This window comes from Aedes aegypti, chromosome 3 (assembly GCF_002204515.2).
Source record: "Aedes aegypti strain LVP_AGWG chromosome 3, AaegL5.0 Primary Assembly, whole genome shotgun sequence".
NCBI lineage: Eukaryota > Metazoa > Arthropoda > Insecta > Diptera > Culicidae > Aedes > Aedes aegypti.
The window spans coordinates 148,170,625-148,191,284 of NC_035109.1; the positions used below are offsets into that span (position 1 = coordinate 148,170,625).

The 20,660-nt window shown below is 39.4% G+C and overlaps 4 protein-coding genes across 4 annotated transcripts in view; 2 read left to right on the forward strand and 2 right to left on the reverse strand.

Moving 5' to 3' along the window:
• On the forward strand, positions 1-1,363 carry LOC5568221. Its single transcript, XM_001652103.2, has 2 exons — positions 1-532; positions 592-1,363. The coding sequence occupies exons 1-2, from the start codon at positions 342-344 to the stop codon at positions 980-982; spliced, it is 582 nt and encodes a 193-aa protein (XP_001652153.1). The 5' UTR covers positions 1-341; the 3' UTR covers positions 983-1,363.
• LOC5568220 lies at positions 1,152-2,473 on the reverse strand. The gene is made up of 2 exons (XM_001652102.2): positions 2,039-2,473; positions 1,152-1,986 (listed from the first exon to the last, which is right to left on the reverse strand). Exons 1-2 carry the CDS (start codon positions 2,207-2,209, stop codon positions 1,207-1,209), a joined length of 951 nt encoding a protein of 316 aa, XP_001652152.2. The 5' UTR covers positions 2,210-2,473; the 3' UTR covers positions 1,152-1,206.
• A 117-nt stretch (positions 2,474-2,590) lies between these two features.
• LOC5568219 (DNA-directed RNA polymerase II 16 kDa polypeptide) lies at positions 2,591-3,571 on the forward strand. Its single transcript, XM_001652101.2, has 3 exons — positions 2,591-2,772; positions 3,031-3,211; positions 3,275-3,571. The coding sequence occupies exons 1-3, from the start codon at positions 2,709-2,711 to the stop codon at positions 3,447-3,449; spliced, it is 420 nt and encodes a 139-aa protein (XP_001652151.1). The 5' UTR covers positions 2,591-2,708; the 3' UTR covers positions 3,450-3,571.
• Positions 3,490-20,660, reverse strand: part of LOC5568218 (gamma-tubulin complex component 5) — a 35,856-nt gene continuing 18,685 nt past the window's right edge. Inside the window, exons 3-5 of the mRNA XM_021852724.1 lie at positions 15,967-17,198; positions 14,559-15,813; positions 3,490-3,658 (exon numbers count right to left, since the gene is read on the reverse strand). Of these exons, the coding sequence (XP_021708416.1) occupies positions 3,615-3,658; positions 14,559-15,813; positions 15,967-17,198 (2,531 nt within the window). The 3' untranslated portion in view covers positions 3,490-3,614. The remainder of the gene's footprint in view (positions 3,659-14,558; positions 15,814-15,966; positions 17,199-20,660) is intronic.

Here is a 20,660-nt window from a genome sequence, read left to right on the forward strand (position 1 = left end):
ATATCAGTAGTTTTATCATTTAATGTTTTGAGTGAGGTAACGAGCGTATAATTCTGTTTCTAACTATTTTTAGCTGATTGTGCAAATTTGATTCAACCAGTTTTTGTCGAAAATCGGTGAATTATCTGTGTTATCCTGGGAAAACTGTTGATCTGGTTTCTTCAACAGGTTATTTTATTTGTCGATTATCGTCAGTAATAACTGAAAAAGAGTACACTTGAGCCCGTTATGCAAAAAAGAATAGTACACACATTTTTAAGGCGAAAAAGAGTACTTGTACTCTAAAAAGAGTACGCCTGGTAACCCTACACATCTCGATTGTTGAAATGTGAGACCAAAACATGGAACAAGTGACTAACACTGCGCTCGAGCAAATTCCATCGTTTTGTGAGCATTTTGAGCCACTCTTGGTTGAAGAAATAGCACTTGCCAGGTATCCCACTTCAGTTCATCATGGAAAATGCGCCATCATTGGCTACCTGCCAGAACGAAGCAACTGTCTGGAATCCCTAATGGTACCCAGTCTGCCCAAGTGAGTACTTTTCGAAACCTTTGGAACTCTTTATTTTAAACCAAATCATATTCCTACAGAGATGTTCAACTACCAGACGGCACATGCAGCGTTCGGTTATGCTTCGATAACTATCGAGGTTCAATGCCACGTAACTGTACTGTTCGAGCCTACGGGACAATACTCCTTCGTGGCCCTAGCGATTCCCCCTACAACAGTTCCCGTGATTTGATTGGTCGCCTGTACGATCTGAAGCAGGATGCTGAACAAAGGAAATTGAGCACCGTCAAGTTGGATAGAATTCTACGCGAAGAAAGGGAAACTATGCGGAACAATTTCCAACCGTTTTTGGAGGTACAAGGCTGCGAGAGGGTGAGCCAAGCCAGGGAGCTGATCGGCTGCAATCTAAGACTGAAACGTATCAACAGGAGGATAGCACCGCTCATCAGGGACATCGAAAGCGGGATTTGAGTGAAGAATTAGCTGGATGTGTCGAAATTCACTTAAAGGTTCTCAATTAATGAATAGCTAAGCTACAAAAATAACGTAACTTTTATTTTTTTTTTATTGTTTTGAGCGAGTGTAAATAAAATTGATAAGAATTTCTGTGTTTAATCAAACATTGATCCAAATCTGTAGGTTATCCATAACTGTGGGTTGACTGAATCACCAATCATTAAATACGTTTAAATCCTTTATTTCAAATGTAAAAACATGGGAAAGTGTGTAACGAGAACAGTGAACTCTAGAAAATTATCCCTCTTTACCTGGTCAAGTAATGCTGTTAGCAAAGGGTCATCAGGTTTAATGGCCTCATACAGGATGGCAGCTATCGAACGAATCGTGTCGGGATATAAAGCTAAGAATCTGCTCTTGGATACATTCGACTTCAGTGTTTTGAGAATGGCAGTCAACAGCATTTGGGCTTTGTCCGGACATACGGAATCTCGCTGCGCCAACTGCAGGCTTACATGTTGGAATACTTCTGGGATGGTGACGAGAGTGACCACGCTGTTGAAGCTTTCGTTATCCAGCAATGAATCGACGTCCGCTGCATCCGAGCTCAGAAGATTTTCAAGTGCTTGATTGATTGCATCGGGGTAAACTGAGACCAGCTTAGCAGTCAGTTTAACTTTTTCAGATTCCACACTGAAGTCCCACAATCGTTGCAGAAACGAATTCCAGGCGTTATATTTCGCACACATCTCCGCAAAGGGCTCTAGCTGGTGGAGGACCTCCAAAAGTCGTTGCTCGTTTGGTTCTTTGTTGCAATGAAGCTCGGCCAAGCCCCAATTTAAAACTATCGAAACTCTATGCACCACTTCCCGACAGTGGCAAGTTTGCCTTTCATAGCCTCGTAAACCGGTAATAATTGAATTTGAATCTTGTGGAGCAGCATGGTCTTTGAGAATATCGCTCAAATCGGCTTCCGAGTGTACGTAGTTAGCCTTCTTCAAATTGCCCAGGAAACAGGCCTGAAATTTAGAAAATTATTGGATAATATATTAAATCTATTCAACTACTCACAAGCAACTCGTCTGCTTCCTCGTCCACGTCGTCCCAAGCGGAATCAACCAGCTGATCGAGGGCCTTGTCTAGTTTGGCGGTCTCTGACGTGTCGTAACTGTGAGGCCCGTGGAGGATGGGAATTCGAGGCTTCGAATCCGAACACTTACACGAGTACTTGAAGGAGCTCATGGAGAAAACTTAGCTATCGGTTTCAAATTGTTCTCCAATGTAATTTTGATCACGTTTTTCTTTCCTTGACCTTGTGTAAAAGTAAACTAATAGGCCCACGTATGATAAATAAATTACAATTACAATTACAATTACAAATTAGGACTTAGTTTTGGGAGCTCAAGGAAATTTTGTAAATAAACTCGATCGCCAGCGGTGTAATCACAGCTATCATATGGAGGTCGAACGAACAGAACATCGTAAACTTACCCTCTGGACATGAACCGTTTTGATACACCGCATGACCCGCATGATGTACTTTTTCGTGTGAATGTAGCTGAACATGCCTAGATTCGGAAACGAAACAAGCGATAATGCCGAAACGTCAAAAATTAATGTTGTTTTGAACACGAGTGCGCTTCACAAGTCGGGTTCGGCATTTCAAATTCATTTTTCAAATAATTACCCGGAAAACTTCACATTTCTACCGCAGTTTACGTCTCATACCGTTCAGTAAATCATGGCCAATTACAATCCAGTTGATCTCGTCGAGGAGGACGCCGCAGATCTGCAATTTCCCAAAGGTAGGAATCCTGATCATTGACGACGGCTCTCAATAGGTACCGTACTGCCGGAGCACTTTGAGAATCTATCGACGCGCTTGGTTAAGGCGAAAGTTAAAATGAAGCCAATCAAGCGGGCGTAGTAAGTCGCATGATCGATTTCTCTTCTGAGAATAAAGCTGACAAAACAAGGGTTTCATTAGCATTTTTTTTTTACTTCAGGGCGCTAGGCAGTGTTCTCATGACACATTATGTTTTGTCTTTCCTTTCTTCAAACAGAGTTCGAGAATGCCGAAACGCTGCTGATCAGCGAGGTCCACATGCTGTTGGAGCACCGCAAGAACCAGAACGAAAACTCCGAGGAGGAGCAGGAATTTTCCGAAGTGTTCCTCAAAACGTACAACTACACCGGCATGTTCCGCAAGTTCAAGAACAAGGAAACCATCGCCAGCGTCCGAAGGTTAGAGTTCCATGGGATTGAACGTTTTAATTTAAAACTAACCGCGTTTTTCCCTATTTCTAGTCTGCTAATGTCCAAGAAGCTGCACAAATTCGAACTGGCAGCGTTGGGGAACCTCTGTCCGGAAGCTCCCGATGAAGCCAAGGCTCTCATCCCGTCGCTGGAGGGACGCTTCGAAGACGAAGAACTCCGGCAAATCCTGGACGACATCGGCACGAAGCGAAGCTTGCAGTATTAGGCGGGTGTTCTCATTATTTAATATTCCACAAAAAAATGACGACTATGAGGTAATTGCATTTCTAAGGTGATTTGTTTCAATAAAATTGTGTGCTGAGCAGCATAAACTTGGTGAAAACATAATGTGCTATTGTTATTTGAATGTGAAAGCCTGGAATTGTCGCGTTCAGTAGGGTACGTTGGAACTCAGAGCGTCCGCCAGGGCTGTGACTGTAAAAGATGAAACAATCAATTATGTATTAGCTGGTAGTGACTGCAGCGTTGGTAGCGACTAAGTGACTTGGAAATAGGAACTTTAGAGACTTCTTGCCTAAAAAAGAGACCAAACAGAAACCAAAAAAAAAACAAGAAGGGATTCAGGAGATAAGAATATTTTTTGGGAATTTCCCATGACTTTTACTTGTATTACCGCATGAATCTAATTTAGGCATTTGCCCAAAGTTTGTTTCAAATATTACTCTAAAGATTTAGTGGTTTGCCGTGCAGGAATTTGTCCAATGATTTTACCATCGTTTTCTCAAGACATCCGACAAGATCTTCGTTTCTCAAGAATTCAACCAGTATTTTCTCCAGAAATCTTCTAAGATTTCCTGCGAAATTATAGTTTAGGTTTACTTTTATATTTCAACCAGAAATTTCTCTAAGAGTACCACTAGGAATTACTTCAAAGCTTCTTCCTAAAATCTATTTCAGATATTCTTTGGGAAAGTTCCCAAGAAAGTCTTCAAATAATTTTCCAGTTCTCCTGGAGAAAATTCTGAAGAAATATCTTCTGAGTATCCCTTGAAACACAATTGGAAGAATTTCTGAGACTTGACGGAGGAATTTTCGAAGAGATCTCTGAAAGTATGCCAGAATAATTCTTTGTATAAATCACAAGAAAATTCCTGAAGCATTTCCTCGAGGAATCTGAGAAAAAATCCTGAACACCTGTGAAACAGTCGCGTAGTTGTTTCTGAAGGATTCCATGGAATCTCTAGAATTTGACAGCAGGATTTACTGTAAGCAGAATAAGGAAAAAGTGACTTTAGAGCCCATTGTGGTTAAAATAGAGGCTTTAGATACCTTCCGGTAAAAATAGAGACTAGCGTATAAATAGAGACCAAGTTTCTAATAAAGACCTGCTACCAGACCTGTGACTGAGTGGTTTAAAAATAGGAAATAGGAACTTTGGAGAACTCATGACAGAAAAAAGAGAACAAAAAGAAAACAAATCTAACAGCCACCAGGAGATGGGAGTTTTCTAGAGTTTTTATTTAACAATTCCGACTAGACATTTCTCGAAAACTTATTCATACAGACTCAAGTCAAAAAAGTATACAAACTTACTTTATCGATCCTACTGCCCATACTCGCATAACAGTCCCATTTGAATTTTCATCACTTTTGAGATGTCTTCGTGGATCATGTTTATTATTAGTGTACTTCTAGGTATCATACCTAAAATTGTATTTTTGTATGGAAGAAATGCGAAAAAAATATCAAATCAGGTGCGTCCCATATTGAAAGTACCCGCATAACAGTCCCACTGAAATTCAAGCAAACCTCTTCATGTTATGATTTCTATAATCCTGGATCGTAATTTTCATCCTCTAAGAAAAATAAATACTACAAATTACAGTATTTTGAACCATCTTTATTCCATAACAAATATTGTTATTGCTTGAAATAACTTATGGTGCGATAAGTGATAGAAAAAATATCTCAATGTTAATCCTTATAAGAGTCTAAACTAAAACTAAGATAAATCGCTACCCTCCAAGTCAAACCTACAGCTGTCATTGACCTCGTCTTCTGACCAATTATCAACGAAATTTTCGGTAGGTTCATCTTTCTAAGACATGGAGGGGAAGCCTTTTTGGGCCAACATGGGAATACGCAAATTACCACTACAGCGCACTGGTATCGTCAACTGGTCAAACTATGCTGAAAAAATAATAGATCCAATAAGAAGGCAGCATTATGGGTGTCTAAGAAATGTCGAATAGCTCTGCCGAAATCAAGCTAAATAATACTTGCCCGCCTGGGTACCTGTGTTTCAAATCCAATATAAACGTGCTGCAGGTGAATCCAGAGTACCTTTCCTATCGGCCGGCCGCAACGCTTTCACCAAATCCAAGAATGTCTTCAGGACTGTCGCTATCTACCGTTAAGATTAATATTTTTCAAGAAGTTTTGTAACTAGAAGATAAGAGCACTAATAGTAGCAAAAGTAAAAGTGCCTTGGAATCTATAGTAAACTTGGCTTTAAATATGTCAAGATGCGCGATAACAAAGCGAGTCCCAAGCAATGGGACTGGTATGCGGGTATATTTGAATATGATAAGAAAAGTACTCGGATAACGAGTCCCACTTGCAAGTATCTTGAATTTGTACATTAAAAACAAACGTAATAACAATATTTTGGTTGTTGATCATTTTCTCATACTCTAATGATAATGTGCTGAGGGATGCCACTAAAATTTTCTGCTGCAGGCAGCGGCATTGAGATTTTTTTTGCAATAATGTTCAGTTGCGTTTTTCTCGACATGATGATTTTCCTAATGGGACTGTATTGCGAGTATGGGCAGCCTACGTGTTAAGCAGGCGGAATTCTACACGTACCGCTCTGTACCAACTCAACTTTTCACTTTTAGAACGTTTAATTTCCGGATTTACAAAACGACGAAAGTAATATTTTCAACTTTCGCAACCTAACCACTACTTTCGCCGCCCCGCTGTATGGAGAGACAAAGTGACTTAACCACGAATCAAAACAAAACACTACTTGAGCCGATTTTACACTGGTAGAAAAACGTCGAAAGTAACTGAATGAAACGGCTTATCATTTTCTTATAATTATTTTTGTGGGAAATAATAGAAACTACCTAGTTTTTGAACGTGAGCTGAGTGTATGCAAAATTTGAGCGAAGTACACGGCAAAAAAAAATGTTTAAAAGGTGATTCATTTTAAAACAGTTTTAGAAGATAGATTGTGATTTTTCCTAATTAATAATCCTAATTAATAATTTTCTCAAAACCGTATATAAGTTACTTACGTCGATTTGAAAAAGTAATCGAGATTTCTTTAATGATATTTCTGCCAGTTTTTTTTTTCGAAAATTCTTTGTGCATTACGACAAGAATCGTGTTAATTGTATATATTTTTCATAATGTTCCTCAGGGATTCCAACTAAAATTAATTCTGGTACTTTTCCAAAGTTTTTCAAGATACTTTCAAGAATGCAATGTGGCAATTTTTGACAAGGAGCTTCCCAGCAATTCTTAAAGAATTTCTTCAGCAAGTTCTCAATATTCATTCAGAAATATTTCAAGGAAACTTAATTCCTACAGGAAATTATCCTTTATTTTTCCATCAATTCTACAATACTTTGGTTCTCCCTTCAGAATCGTTTGCCTCAGTTCAATTTCAATAACTCCACGGATATTTCTTAAGGTGAAGATAAATCGAAGCCACATCTCAAATTTTCAAAAAAAAAAAAAAAAAGACTGGAGAACCAGACATCCGAATAAGCTGAAAACTTGATCGAATTTTCTCTCCCTGTTTTTTTTTTTTGTGCTCTCTAAATTTTGAGGTTTGGTTTCGATACATCTTCACCTTAAAAATGAATAATAAAAATCGCCCTGGATTTCTTTAAAATTTTAGCTAGTAATTTCTTTAAGAAAATGATCTTCAAGAATTACCGAAGAGATCCTAAAATTCCTTCAAATTATATTGGCAGAGTTCCAGAGGACAATATATTCAGGAGATAGATTTTAAAAAGAATCCTAAAACTGATCTCACACGAAAATTTTGTTGAAATTCTAAATTACCTGGACAACATCCATCAGGAATTTCTTGAAAAATATTGAACATCTCCGAAGAACTTGTTGTAGGAACGGTCGGAGGAATAACTGGAATAATTGTATTGTATGCTGATGTGAAACCCAAATGCAGATTTGACTAGGGTCAATAGGGGCAGTATGGTCCACCTAAGCAAAAGTTCTTGAAAAGCAAAGAAAAACAATACAATTTAATCGATCCATAAGCTTAATTTGTAGTTTGAAGCATCTCCTTTCATACCAAAGTTGTATTTTGGTAAAAAGATTACTTAGAATTTTTTTGGGAACATTTTTGAAAAACACTATTTTGTGTGTGACTCTACACTATACGGGGCGAAATGGTCCCCCCTACGGGGCAATATGAGCCACCATACTAAATCTTATTATTTTAATTGGAAAACCATTTGCAAGGCTTAATTTAGAAGAAGACAATAATGTATGATAGAGTTTAGTACAAAAACTGGGTTGAAGTCTGATTTGAATCATGAAATGGTATGTTTTGCTGACAGTTCAATAAATCATGATTCTAAGAGCTTCAGTTTTCAAACATAGTCGTTCAAATAAGTTTAACCAGTTAAAAATTCTAGTTTTAATTGAAATCACGTGCGATAACAATATTGCAATTAAACTGCTAAAATGACATGCCATTTTTGGTTATCTATTTTTGTGATAAGATAGCTTTGACCGGCTATGACCATATTGCCCCGTTCCTAGACTGCCCATACTCGCATAACAGTCCCATTTGAATTTTCATCACTTTTGAGATGTCTTCGTGGATCATGTTTATTATTAGTGTACTTCTAGGTATCATACCTAAAATTGTATTTTTGTATGGAAGAAATGCGAAAAAAATATCAAATCAGGTGCGTCCCATATTGAAAGTACCCGCATAACAGTCCCACTGAAATTCAAGCAAACCTCTTCATGTTATGATTTCTATAATCCTGGATCGTAATTTTCATCCTCTAAGAAAAATAAATACTACAAATTACAGTATTTTGAACCATCTTTATTCCATAACAAATATTGTTATTGCTTGAAATAACTTATGGTGCGATAAGTGATAGAAAAAATATCTCAATGTTAATCCTTATAAGAGTCTAAACTAAAACTAAGATAAATCGCTACCCTCCAAGTCAAACCTACAGCTGTCATTGACCTCGTCTTCTGACCAATTATCAACGAAATTTTCGGTAGGTTCATCTTTCTAAGACATGGAGGGGAAGCCTTTTTGGGCCAACATGGGAATACGCAAATTACCACTACAGCGCACTGGTATCGTCAACTGGTCAAACTATGCTGAAAAAATAATAGATCCAATAAGAAGGCAGCATTATGGGTGTCTAAGAAATGTCGAATAGCTCTGCCGAAATCAAGCTAAATAATACTTGCCCGCCTGGGTACCTGTGTTTCAAATCCAATATAAACGTGCTGCAGGTGAATCCAGAGTACCTTTCCTATCGGCCGGCCGCAACGCTTTCACCAAATCCAAGAATGTCTTCAGGACCGTTAAGATTAATATTTTTCAAGAAGTTTTGTAACTAGAAGATAAGAGCACTAATAGTAGCAAAAGTAAAAGTGCCTTGGAATCTATAGTAAACTTGGCTTTAAATATGTCAAGATGCGCGATAACAAAGCGAGTCCCAAGCAATGGGACTGGTATGCGGGTATATTTGAATATGATAAGAAAAGTACTCGGATAACGAGTCCCACTTGCAAGTATCTTGAATTTGTACATTAAAAACAAACGTAATAACAATATTTTGGTTGTTGATCATTTTCTCATACTCTAATGATAATGTGCTGAGGGATGCCACTAAAATTTTCTGCTGCAGGCAGCGGCATTGAGATTTTTTTTGCAATAATGTTCAGTTGCGTTTTTCTCGACATGATGATTTTCCTAATGGGACTGTATTGCGAGTATGGGCAGTAGATGTTTCATATAAATTATATTTTATTGAAAATTTATTTTAGAATCTATACAATTTTGTGCACATAATGCCTATGAATAATGGAAGAACGAACTGCTGTGAAAAAAATTGAAGTCAATAAACAAAACTTGATGCAAAGCTTATTTTTACATCCAAAATCTTATAAGATTTTCGTAGTAGCATTAACATTTCAGATTTTTATCGATATATGAAGTTCCAAATCAGTTTTTTGCCTAGTTTTCACGTTGGTGACTAATTGAAGCATACTTTATAAGGTCCTAAGGTTATTAAGATCAAAATCTGTGTTTTAAGCTCAAATAAAAGGTGGCCCATTTTACCCCGTATGACCATACTGCCCCGCCTTCCCCTATAGAGAAATTGCTTGGAAAATGTTTGGAAGGACTTGCGTGAAATGCTAGAGACGATCTTATAGTAACTTCATAAGGAATCACTGGTCTTATGTATTGAGGGCATCATGGAAGACTTCGTAGCAGATTTCCTTTAGAAATTCCTGTTGAACTTTTTAAAGCAATTCTTGGAAGAAACTGTAGACGAAATCTTGAAGAGATCTTTACGAAAATTACTGAAAGAATGAATGTAAAAAATCATCTTAGGAACTCCTAGAGCGATTCTTGTTGGATTTCCTAGAAAGTACAATAAAGATTGGACTCGGAAAAAATGCGACACTTTGTTTTGAGTGTAACTTTTTATCGTGTGCGGGTGAAATTTTGCCCGTATAGGGGAGTTGGGTACAAAATAGGCACAAGTTTTTTTTTTCTCAGTCCGACGGATTGGAAACTTTGTTTACGTTTTTAATTATATGCGGTCGACAAAAGAATTTCTTAAAATATTGTGAGTTATACAAGTTTTACGGCGTGTGGTTGAGAGTTCTGTTTGATCTTTCGACCTTGACGCTTGCTTCTGCGGGAGCGGATGACGAGGGCAGGATCAAACATATCGCGCGTCGGTCGAGTAAAGTGAAAAAGTGCCGCGATCGGTTAGTTCTGTTTGATCTTCGACCTTGACGATTGCTCCTTGGTAGTGCGTTTTCCCTCTCGGGTCGTGCGCCTATTTTCGCTGAGTGCTTTTATATAGCCGAGCAAACGAGTTAAGCTGAATGTGGATTGTTGCTGCTCAGTCAAGGATGACGGATCAATTGGTGAGCTCGTTCCATGCTACTATTTCTAATCTATAAAATATGTATGACTGCACATTTAATCGATACAACGGCAGAACGTAAATATGATTTTTCAACAAACTATGAATGGTTCGCCACTGTGAGTGTCGACATAAACTCTAATTCATGAATTATTTATGTTTAACATTTTTTTTGTTTTCAAAACACCCCTTTCTTTTTATCTTTATTTTTGTAATTATAAAAAAAAAAACTTTGAATGATTCGACACTACAAGTGTAGACTTGCGAAAGGTTCACTTTATTCAACAAACTTTAGATGGTTCGCCACTGTAAGTGTCGGCATAAGAATAAGAGTGTTCTATGATGTTCCAGCCAATCGAGTTTTTGTTTCTTTTCAAATAAGTAAAATATAATAACACATGCTTTCGTCCTGACAGCTGTAGGAATGTTACATTTAGATATTTGTTCAACAAACTTTGAATGGTTCGTCACCTCAAGTGTCGGCATAATTTTCCTTTACATAGAAATTGTTCATATCAAATAAAAGTATTATATTTTCATAAAAGCATATTTATATTTGACAAATAACTATTTATCATGGTCTAATCACTTATCAAAGTGAATCCTTTGATCCAACGATCCTCCCCATTAACAAACATCCTTCCCAGTAACCTTTGTGGAGATGCAGAGGCAAACACGGTCTCCAAATAGCAAAGGTTACACACTAACATTCCTTCCCCCAATCCCACCTGACTGCAAGGACGTGGCCGGCGCCGTTATTGACCATGTATAAATAGAGGCACTGAAGAAGATTATGGCCAATCCCAGCCGAACTTCTAGTTGATTCTTTGTGCATTTTCACTGACTTCGGTCAATCACGGAATAGCAACCATTGATATGTGTAGTCAGTCTAAGCTAAGCTAAGCTAAGCTAAGTGTAACTTTTTATCGTGTGGGTAAAAAATAATGAAATTTTGGGTAATACTAGTTAAGAGCAGTGTCGTAAAAATTCAGCCGAATGACACCCGATCAGTGCGAAAACGAACAAAAACAAACTTCGTTAGCAAGAAGCCAATCTGACTTCGAGTGCGAATGCGACGAGAAAGAGAGTGGGTGCAACACACGCACACATTCAGTTTCACCCACTGTTGGTGTCATTTCAAAATTCAGTTTCACCTAGAGGCACTGAAATTGAAAATTGAATATAAAAAATTACAAATGAATTTTATATTACTGGTGTAAGAAAACGACAATGTGATGCCTCCAGTTGATGAATCATGATTGTCTTTTAATAAAAAAATACAACTTTTGCAATTTGCGGATGTTTTGTGGGGTATTCTGAAGGAAATGATTTTTTTCACTAGTGAAATTGAATTTGAATGTCAGTAGTGGATGAGAATTAGTGTAGCAAAAGTAATTGAAAAACTGAATGCACGTCCTACCAGATTCGTGCATGTATTGTCAAACAAACATTAACACAAAGAAGAATTCAACGATGACGGAGCCTACTGAGGATCGGCGTTGTTGACTGTATATTGAAATATGCAGACACTGGTTAAGAGTATTAGGTTTATGTGTGCAAATTTTTTGCGATTTGTCAAATAGTTTTCAAAATTCGAAATTAGAAGAACTCCGCAAGCAAATCTAGGGCGCGGTGATCGGTAATCCTGGTCAGTCGCACAGATGGGGATCGGCAAAAGCAGAGGCGACTCGTAACCTCACTTTTTACCTGTTCTACGAATCTAAAAATGACTAATTCGGCGAAATTAGATTATAAAGCACAAAGTAAATGGTTGGAATCTTCCTTTCTAACAAAGCTCTACTTGCTAGATGCAAATTTGTTGCTGAAAGTCAAGAATTTGTAATCGTGGAACAGATAGATTTGAGCTTAGGGAATCGCCACTGGGCAAAAGTCTTGGAATCCACCATTCCACCGTGTTTCGTGTCGTGAAGATGTTCCAGGAGACGAAGACCATCGAGCAGCGCGTTGGAAGCGGCCGAAAATGGAATACCAAGAGAATGCGCGGAAGATAAGGCAGTACTTTATGGATAACCCGAACCTTTCCACCTGAGACGTGGTAAAAAAAAAACAATTCGTCGAAGTGGTTCATGCAGCAGATCATGAAGCGGGCTGGGCTAGTTGTTGTTAAGGTCAGGAAGGCGCCAAACCGAACTGACAAGCAAAACACGGTGGCCAAATTGCGTGCGCGGAAGCTGTACCGTGAGTGGCTGGTCAAGCCAGGTTGTCTCGTCATGGACGACGAGACATACATCGAAGCGGACACCAAACAAATCCCCGGCCTCGAGTTTTTTGTCGGTACGTCCCGCATGGAGGTTCCGGAAGAAGAAGATGGACAAATTCACGAAGAAGTACCTGTTGTGGCAGGCGATCTGCAAGTGCGGACGGTACAGCAAGCCGTCCGTTACAACCGGCATCATAAATGGGCAGATTTATCAAGAGGAATAATTGCAGAAGCACTTGCTGCCCTTCCTCTGCTCTCACCGTGGTCCCACGCGTTTCTGGCCGGATCTTGCTTCGTACCATTACGCCAAGCTTGTAACGGATTGGTACGAAGCGAAGGGCGTTAATGTGGTCCCGAAGGAGGCAAACCCGCCAAATACACCAGTAATTCGTCTGATCGAAAAGTTTTGGGCAATAGTGAAGAAGAAATTGAATAAAATCGAAAAAAAAAACATTCGAAACCGATAAATCTTTGAAGGAAAACCGGAAGAAATAGTGTAAAAAAGATAGACAATGCCTCGCACAAGATCTCATGAATATTTTAAAGAGAAATGTACGAGCATTCAGCTCGGAGGAGGAAATTCAATAAATAAATCATGCCAAAACGTAGCTAATATATAGTTGTTTAATCCCTGGAAATTTGAGAAGTATCCGATTTAAAATGAATTTTTGGTGATCATTTGTGTTTGTCTCATTTTGCCGAGTCCAGTCTTTATTCTGAAATAATCTTTAATTTCATTGGAAGAACTCCTAATAGTAATAACTAAAGAAAATCCTGGGACAAACACTAGGAATTCTTTTAGATTAATTTCTATTGAAATTAGTAAATTTAGTGCTGAGTGAAAAGTAAAAAAGTGGAGTGCTGAAGAATTTCCTGTAGAACATTCTTGACGAATTATTGGGATAATTGATGAATAAATCTCTAAAAGTATTCCTGGAGAAGCTCAAAGTATGCTAGAAGAATCCTCTGGAGAAATCATTAGAAGAACTTTTCAAGCCAGAACCTGTGGAATAATTGTCTAAGAATCTATGAAGATATCTCTGAAGCCTCTATAATTTTGCATCAGCATTCATTCAGGAGGAAGAGGAAAAAAAACATTTCAGTTAGGAAAAAGTCCTTAGAGATCTCCCATTAAAAATAATACTTGAATTAAAATAGAGACCGAGTCTCTTAAAAAATATCTACTGACAGTTCTGAATTATCAATCAACACTACTGCAGGAGTAATTCTTGCATATAATGCTAGAGAAATTCTAATGGTAACTACACCAGGAGTCACTTGTTCCTTGAACAATTTCTGACAGAATTTTAAAAGCCATTCCTGAAAGAAGCTGTGGCTGAATTCATGAAGAGATCTCTAAGAAAATGGCTGGAAGAATGACTGGAAAACGGCGTAGGAACTCATGGAGGAATTCTTGTTGGTTTCCCTGGAGGATTCAGAGGGTTTCAGAGAAATCTGGAATACACCTTAGTGGAGTTAATTGGAAGCACTCCTGTACAACCTGGAGAATTCGGTGGAACAATAAGTGGAGGAAATCCTGGGATAATCCCTGGAAATTTTTCAAAAGTAACATCCGTGGAAAAAAATCTGTGGAAATTTCTAAATTTAGTAACTTTGAAGAATTTCCTGTAGAAAATTCTAAGATCTTTCCAGAAATTTCCTGTAGACATTTCTGGACACGGCATCTTGGGTGGAGAAATCTCTAGAATAATTGGAGAGATCCCTGAAGGAGTTCAAAGAGTATTCTAGAAGAAACCTCTGGAGAAATCACTAGAAGAACTTTCTAAGTATTTCCTCGAGAAAACCGTGAAAAAAATCCTGAAGGACCTGTGGAATAGTCGTCTAGGAAACTCTTAAGCCTCTATAATTTTGCATCAGCATTCTATTAAAACTAAAGACGTTTTTGAGACTTCAGAGACCAAGTTTAAAAAAACTTGCTACCAGCCCTGAAATTATAAATCAACGAATAGATACTTACGATGCACTTTCTGCTTGGTGTAGACGTCCCTGTTGAGTTGCTCCGCCAGCTGATGGTGACACTTACAATAGGTCTTCTCCAGCATGCCAACCTGCGCATTGCTGATGAAATCCCCGATCATACTATTATCTTCAATGTCCCCTCGGGCATCCATTTCCGTATACAGAACATTGCTGTTCCACTCGTCCCGAACGATGTGCACCAAATTCAACAACCGGATGACACCTTCGCGGAACACTTGGCTTTCGTCCGTCTGAAAGCAATGCTCATAGATGGTGCTGATGTACGACTGATGGACGGCGATCATATCGTTCAGATTATCGGCTGCTTCCAGTCTTTCGTCCAGCTGCATTCCCAGCGATTGCAGGACATGTGTCATCAGATGCGAATGGATGCACTGCACCGTGAAGATCATCCAGAACTTCAGCATGGCCAGCCTCTTCAGATTCAGATCCAGGACGCATGGCTCCTCGTACGGGGGCCGTTTCTTGTAGCATTCCGGATAGCGCAAAGCTTCCAACGTATGCAAAGCCCATTTCACCTTCAGCAGGAATCGGAACACACAGTTATAGCTGCTCATCGTTTGCTCGTTGATCATGTTGCTCAGATCCTGACTTGGGCTGTACAGAATGCGGACCTTATCGATCGCATCCAGCACCGTGGTCGTGTCGCACTTGTAGTCCGACAAGATCTCAATCGTGAACAGGGACGTCATGTCAGTGAATCTTGACGCAAGGATGTCGTTCAGCTGGATGGTCAACAGATAAGGATTGGCCCAATTATCGCCGGCTTCGATCCGTCGGAACAGATCGCTGTAGAAGTAGTACATGAGATCACTCGCCTCCAAGAGCAGCACCTTCCGTATGTTCTTCAGATGATTCAGAACGAGGAATTCTTCCTTGTAGATTGTGGTAACGAAGTGGTTGGCCGCTTGCCGCTTCGTTTCCATGAGATTCTTGATGGCGCTGAAGAGCACGTGTTCGAGAGGGAGCGTCAACTGGCCGGAGATCGCGTTCAGTCGACGGTACAGAGAGTTGGCATTGGTTAGGCAGTTTGCGGAGGTTTCTGTTGGAAGATTCGATTCGTCATCGTCCTGGTCGTCGATGCAGGCCAGCTGCAAGGAACTGCCCAATGCCAGCATCAGCACTTCATCATCGCAGATCTCCTTGATTTGGTTCTGCAAGTTTTGCAGCTTTGAAGTCGCGGCCGTGTCCTTCAGCATGCGTTCGATGGCTTGCACGTCGGGTTGTTGATCCTGTTAGGAGTGAAGTATATATTATAATGTATTTGGAAGGTATTGTTCTTATTTTACGCCGATGAGATGCTGACTAATCCCATAATCATTAGGCCGCCAAAACTCCCCATGACGAAGAGAACAAAACTGCCAAAAATAACCTTATGAACATACCTGCACGCGCTCGCCATCCACGGATTCATCCTCCACCGTTCTGAACCCCTCCAGTACCTCCACTATCGCCTCCAGGAAGCCCACGTACACCATCGGTTCCTCAGATTCCTGACCGCTCCTCAAATCGCTAATCCTGTCCAGATCGTTCAGGATGTTCAACGTATAGCCGGCCTCCAGCGAGTGGTGCATCAGCAGCCTAATGATGGCATCGTTCTCAATAACCTCGGAAACGGCCGCGCTAACGTAGAACGACCGTTTCTTACACTTGGAGAAGAGCCGAGCCTGGTAGCCTGTCATCTGGCCTCCTTCCTCGGCGTACGTCCGCTCCACCAGAAACTCCTCTCGCCAATCGTCCAGCCTGCCCTCGGTCCACCAGACATCGATCATGTTCATGTAGCCTTTGAGAGTGGACAGGAGCAACGCAAAGGCCAGGTTCGTCTTCTCAAGGCTGCCGCTGAGCTTGACGCTTCGGAACAGTCCCGACAGGAGATGGGCCACGGCGATGTGTGCCGGGAATTTGGTCCAATCGAGCACAGAAAACCGGTGGATGTCGTTGAGGTTTGTTAGCAGACGGAATTCCGGTTCCAGATCGTGGAACAGCGTTATGATGGAAATTATTTGGTCGGGCTGTTGGGCCACTGCTTGCTTCTCTAGTTCAACGATGGTCGAGTCCAGATGTTCCAGGAAGTCGCGGATTCCGGAAGCATAGCACTCGAAGCTGTAAGGTGCCGGAATTGGATTGCTGGTGGCCTCAGACACTCGACGGCAGAAGTTACGCAAGCGGTATACGATAGTCATTTGCTGGGTAAAGTTTATAAGGAATGTATGAAGGCCTCGCTCTGTGGTGCTGGACAAAGAAACATTTGGATTAATCCAAATCTGATCATCGTCAATGCGAAAGAATTTACAATTTGTGGGGTTCGTGAACATCCACAGAATCTCTCGTATCAAACAGTACTCCGACACGGTTGAAACTGGATCCGGCTTAATGAAACTGTGTGAAGCCTTCAGAATAGTCTGGTTCCAGTAGTCACAAAACGATGCTCCCTCGTGGGAACTGTTGACTTCCGCTTTTGCTTTTGAATCGTTCCACCAATTCGATTGGACGTGTTCTTTCAACCACTGCTCCGACGATGATCCATCAAAGCTTTCGTAACCCAGGTCTCGCTGTGGCGACAGAACCCTTGTGTAGACCACGATTTCCTTCGCTGTTTCCGCCGGAACTTCATTTGCTATATTACACATTTTCAAGGTTATTGAATGTATACAGAATTCTTAATTCAGATAATGAAAGTACACACCCATAGGGTGCCGGTACCAATGGTTGTAATGTACCAGTAGATTGGACTATGAAATAAAACGAACAATTTTCGATAAAACCGACATGTGCTATTTTTGGTGGATAGATCGTCTCTAGTTTAGTCGATTTTCCAAATTTCAGCTTTTTATTTTATCAAAAAGTCATATAAAGAATTAAGTTTATGCAAAAAAATTGCTCCCTTGCACCAGTCGTAGCCGTCGTGTTCCAGTAGTGGATCAACGGATGGAAGCAGTTTTTAAAATGGATGTATCAAAATGAAGAAAAGCCCTAGATTTGATTTTTATGCTTCATTCGATAGATATTATTTGCTGTTCCGTGGGAAAAATGTTAAACCTATGTAAAAAATTACCATTTTGTATAAAATTCTTTGTATCATTCCCGAACGTCTACTACTGGAGCACTAGCGCAACTACTGGAACACGTGTACCAATAGTGGCTCAAGCGATTTTATGTTAAAATATTAGTTATATCACTTTTTTTTATATTTTTCCCATAAAGTAGAGGTTGAAATCTTTTTGTTGCCGCCAAAACATCTCTGTTAAGGCTTTTCGTTATTTGTTATGATTTTTTATAGCTTAGGTAGTCCACTAATGGCACCGGCACCCTACTAGAAAACCCCTACTTGGGATTTGAAAGTTTAGTTTGAATTTTGGAGTTACGCAGTTTTCAATTTTTCAGTTTGGTTTTTCCTTAGTACGGCTGTACCTTGAACTGTTGAGAATTTTTCAATACATACTTCGTACGAAATGTTCTTCATACAAAAAAGCACAGCTTTTGTGAACATATCGGGGTGATATTCCCATTTTTTCGTAGTGTTTTTGTACAAAAACTCCGAAAAAATAACAGGTTTCCACAAACAGTCTGTGTTTTAGCATGACGGTATTTTACAAAGAATATTCTCTTAACCAACACAAGCAACTTTGCTGAACATTTTTATAAACTACAAACTTCTAAAGGAACTGAATGAATCATTGGTCGAATTTATTTGTAGAATTCCTGAAAGAATTCTTCACAGATTTCCTGAAATAATCACTGGAAGATCTTTGGAACAGTTCTTGAGATAAAGCGTGTAGATCAAGCCTAGCTATCCTTTTTCGCTCTTTTTCGACATAAATGGTTGGCACGTTCGCAATTATAGTCCGATCTGAGAAATTTTTATCTCAATAGAAGGCTTGATATTTTATATGATTGATCAATGTATAAAAATTCTAATTTATATTAAACTTTTTGCAAACGATGTAAGCAAAGCCAAAAATCAGCCCGGCCCGCGGGCCGCACGATTTTTTTTTTGGCTTAAGGTGAAACAGTTTGGAATCCAACTTTCAAGATTACACCAAAACTTCAGAAGCACTAATCTTACGAAGGAAGCATTCTACAATAGTGTATTTTTTATTTTGCTTTTGTGCATTAGCAGAAAGCTTAAAATAAGAAAATCAGGAATTTTTGCCCACTATTTTTCAGTTTTGTTCCTTTGAAAATGTGAGTAGGTGCACAAGTCGGCCATTGTGACGGCCATCTTTGGATTCCGAGATGTTTTACCTTAAACGCATCAGCAACTCTTCAAGAGTTGGTTATAAAGTTGAATTTTTATGCATAGATCATTCAGATATAACATCAAGCTTTCATTTGACGTAAACATTTCTCAGATCGGACTATTATTGCGAACGCTTCAACCATTTATGCCGAAAAAGAACCAAAAAGGTTATGCAGGCGTGGTGTAGATGAATAGGGTCCTAAAGCTCTGTCCCAATTTTAGTACCAAGTTATGTTTAGGCCGTTATTTTCGGCAACTGACTTGGCAACGAAATCAGGACTATGATTGGAAACTCGGTACCTGGAACGTCTACTATCACAAGTTGCGTGGAAAATTATTCCAAAAAATATTAATAATAAAAATAATGCTTTTAGAAGTGCGCAACAATGGTAAATCGGTCTGATGTATTCTGCGCAATTCATACTTATTTTCTACACGCTCTCCTGTAATTGTTTCTAATCCACTTCGATACCATCGATCCGCCCCCAAACCGGATGGCTTACAAATCACTCGCTGAGCTCGTCGCAATTTGTAATTATGTATTGAGCATTGCTAATCATTTATGTAGCTTTCATGTACGTGACGTATATATGCTATATGTTACAAATATGTCATAATATTAGTTGTGGTGCTAGAGAATTTCCTGAAAATCCTCTGAATTTATTTCTCTGATCGCTCTGTGATTATTCCAAAAACCTTCTTGGGACTTCCTATTGGATTATCCCGGAAACCCCTCTTGGGTTAAGGTAAGTATGCTGTTTCAATCAAGTTTCAATTCAATGCGGGCTGCGTAGCCGTGCGGTTAGCGGCGTCAGTCGTTTAGGCGTATTGCGCTACGTAGTGTGGGTTCGATTCCCGCTCCAGTCGGAGGAAACTTTTCGTCAAACGAAAAATTCCTCACTGGGCCACTGGTTGTGTTGCGTGTGTCCGTTGTCTAGTGTAAGTTATGTTCAGTCTGTGCAGCCTTTGGCTGAAGACGGTGTAAATTGTCTCTTTTTAATAAAAGTAAAAAAATTCCTTGACTGAATGAATCAAGAAATTTCCTACAGAGCGCCCCCTTTGAATTGACATTTCTTCTCAACTGCGTACTGCGATCAGAAAAATGTGAATTTCTGGACCATTTCTGGGATTCCACACATCGAGATCGGCGATCCCTTTTCTTGTAGGCTGACCATAAGCCAACCAGATAAAAACGGGACAAATAAAAAACAAAAAAGGGACAATTTTAAAAGACATAGACTATGTGATTGTGCTATTTTTCCCCGAATTCCAGATCCCCGAATGGGCCGTGTCTCCGAAGCCATTTCCCCGAATGACCCATTCCCTTGTAAAGCAATGCAGCTCAAAAAGTGCAATAATAGTCTTTACCCGAGCAGGCGAAAAAAGCTAAGTAATAGCAAATTTTTATATGGACATACAAAAGTGATATAACTTAAAAGATATAAGAGATAGAAGATCCGAAAATAATATCTAAAATTTACTCCTGGAATACTATAAGCATATCATATTTAGCTTTTATAAGATCTCACCAATATCAGCGAGCTATTCCTTACATCTTCCAACATCAAATTTAGCTGTGGCTCAGAAGTTCCAGGAATACAATTTTGAAATTATCTTCAGATCTTTTATCTCTTATTTCAATCAAATCTATATCTCGATTTAATGGTCAGAACTTTGCTTCTGCTCGGGTAGTGAGATAGTGTTGAATTAGAAAGATCGATAAGCTACCAAAGAAGGAGATATTTGATCATTCTCGACTAAATACATATTGCCAAAAACATACATTGTTCACCACCTTGAAATGCAAAAGGTTATGACAATTATGAGTGTTAGAATTTT

What these genes read in the sequence shown, in the direction of transcription:
- LOC5568221 (XM_001652103.2), top strand. Translation starts at nt 342, where the DNA reads ATGGAACAAGTGACTAACACTGCGCTCGAGCAAATTCCATCGTTTTGT. An exon ending in ATGGTACCCAGTCTGCCCAA is followed by an intron (nt 533 to 591) that starts GTGAGTACTTTT and finishes ATATTCCTACAG; the next exon opens with AGATGTTCAACTACCAGACG.
- LOC5568220 (XM_001652102.2), bottom strand. Translation starts at nt 2,209, where the DNA reads ATGAGCTCCTTCAAGTACTCGTGTAAGTGTTCGGATTCGAAGCCTCGA. An exon ending in AGGAAGCAGACGAGTTGCTT is followed by an intron (nt 1,987 to 2,038) that starts GTGAGTAGTTGA and finishes TCTAAATTTCAG; the next exon opens with GCCTGTTTCCTGGGCAATTT.
- LOC5568219 (XM_001652101.2), top strand. Translation starts at nt 2,709, where the DNA reads ATGGCCAATTACAATCCAGTTGATCTCGTCGAGGAGGACGCCGCAGAT. An exon ending in AGATCTGCAATTTCCCAAAG is followed by an intron (nt 2,773 to 3,030) that starts GTAGGAATCCTG and finishes TTCTTCAAACAG; the next exon opens with AGTTCGAGAATGCCGAAACG. An exon ending in ACCATCGCCAGCGTCCGAAG is followed by an intron (nt 3,212 to 3,274) that starts GTTAGAGTTCCA and finishes CCCTATTTCTAG; the next exon opens with TCTGCTAATGTCCAAGAAGC.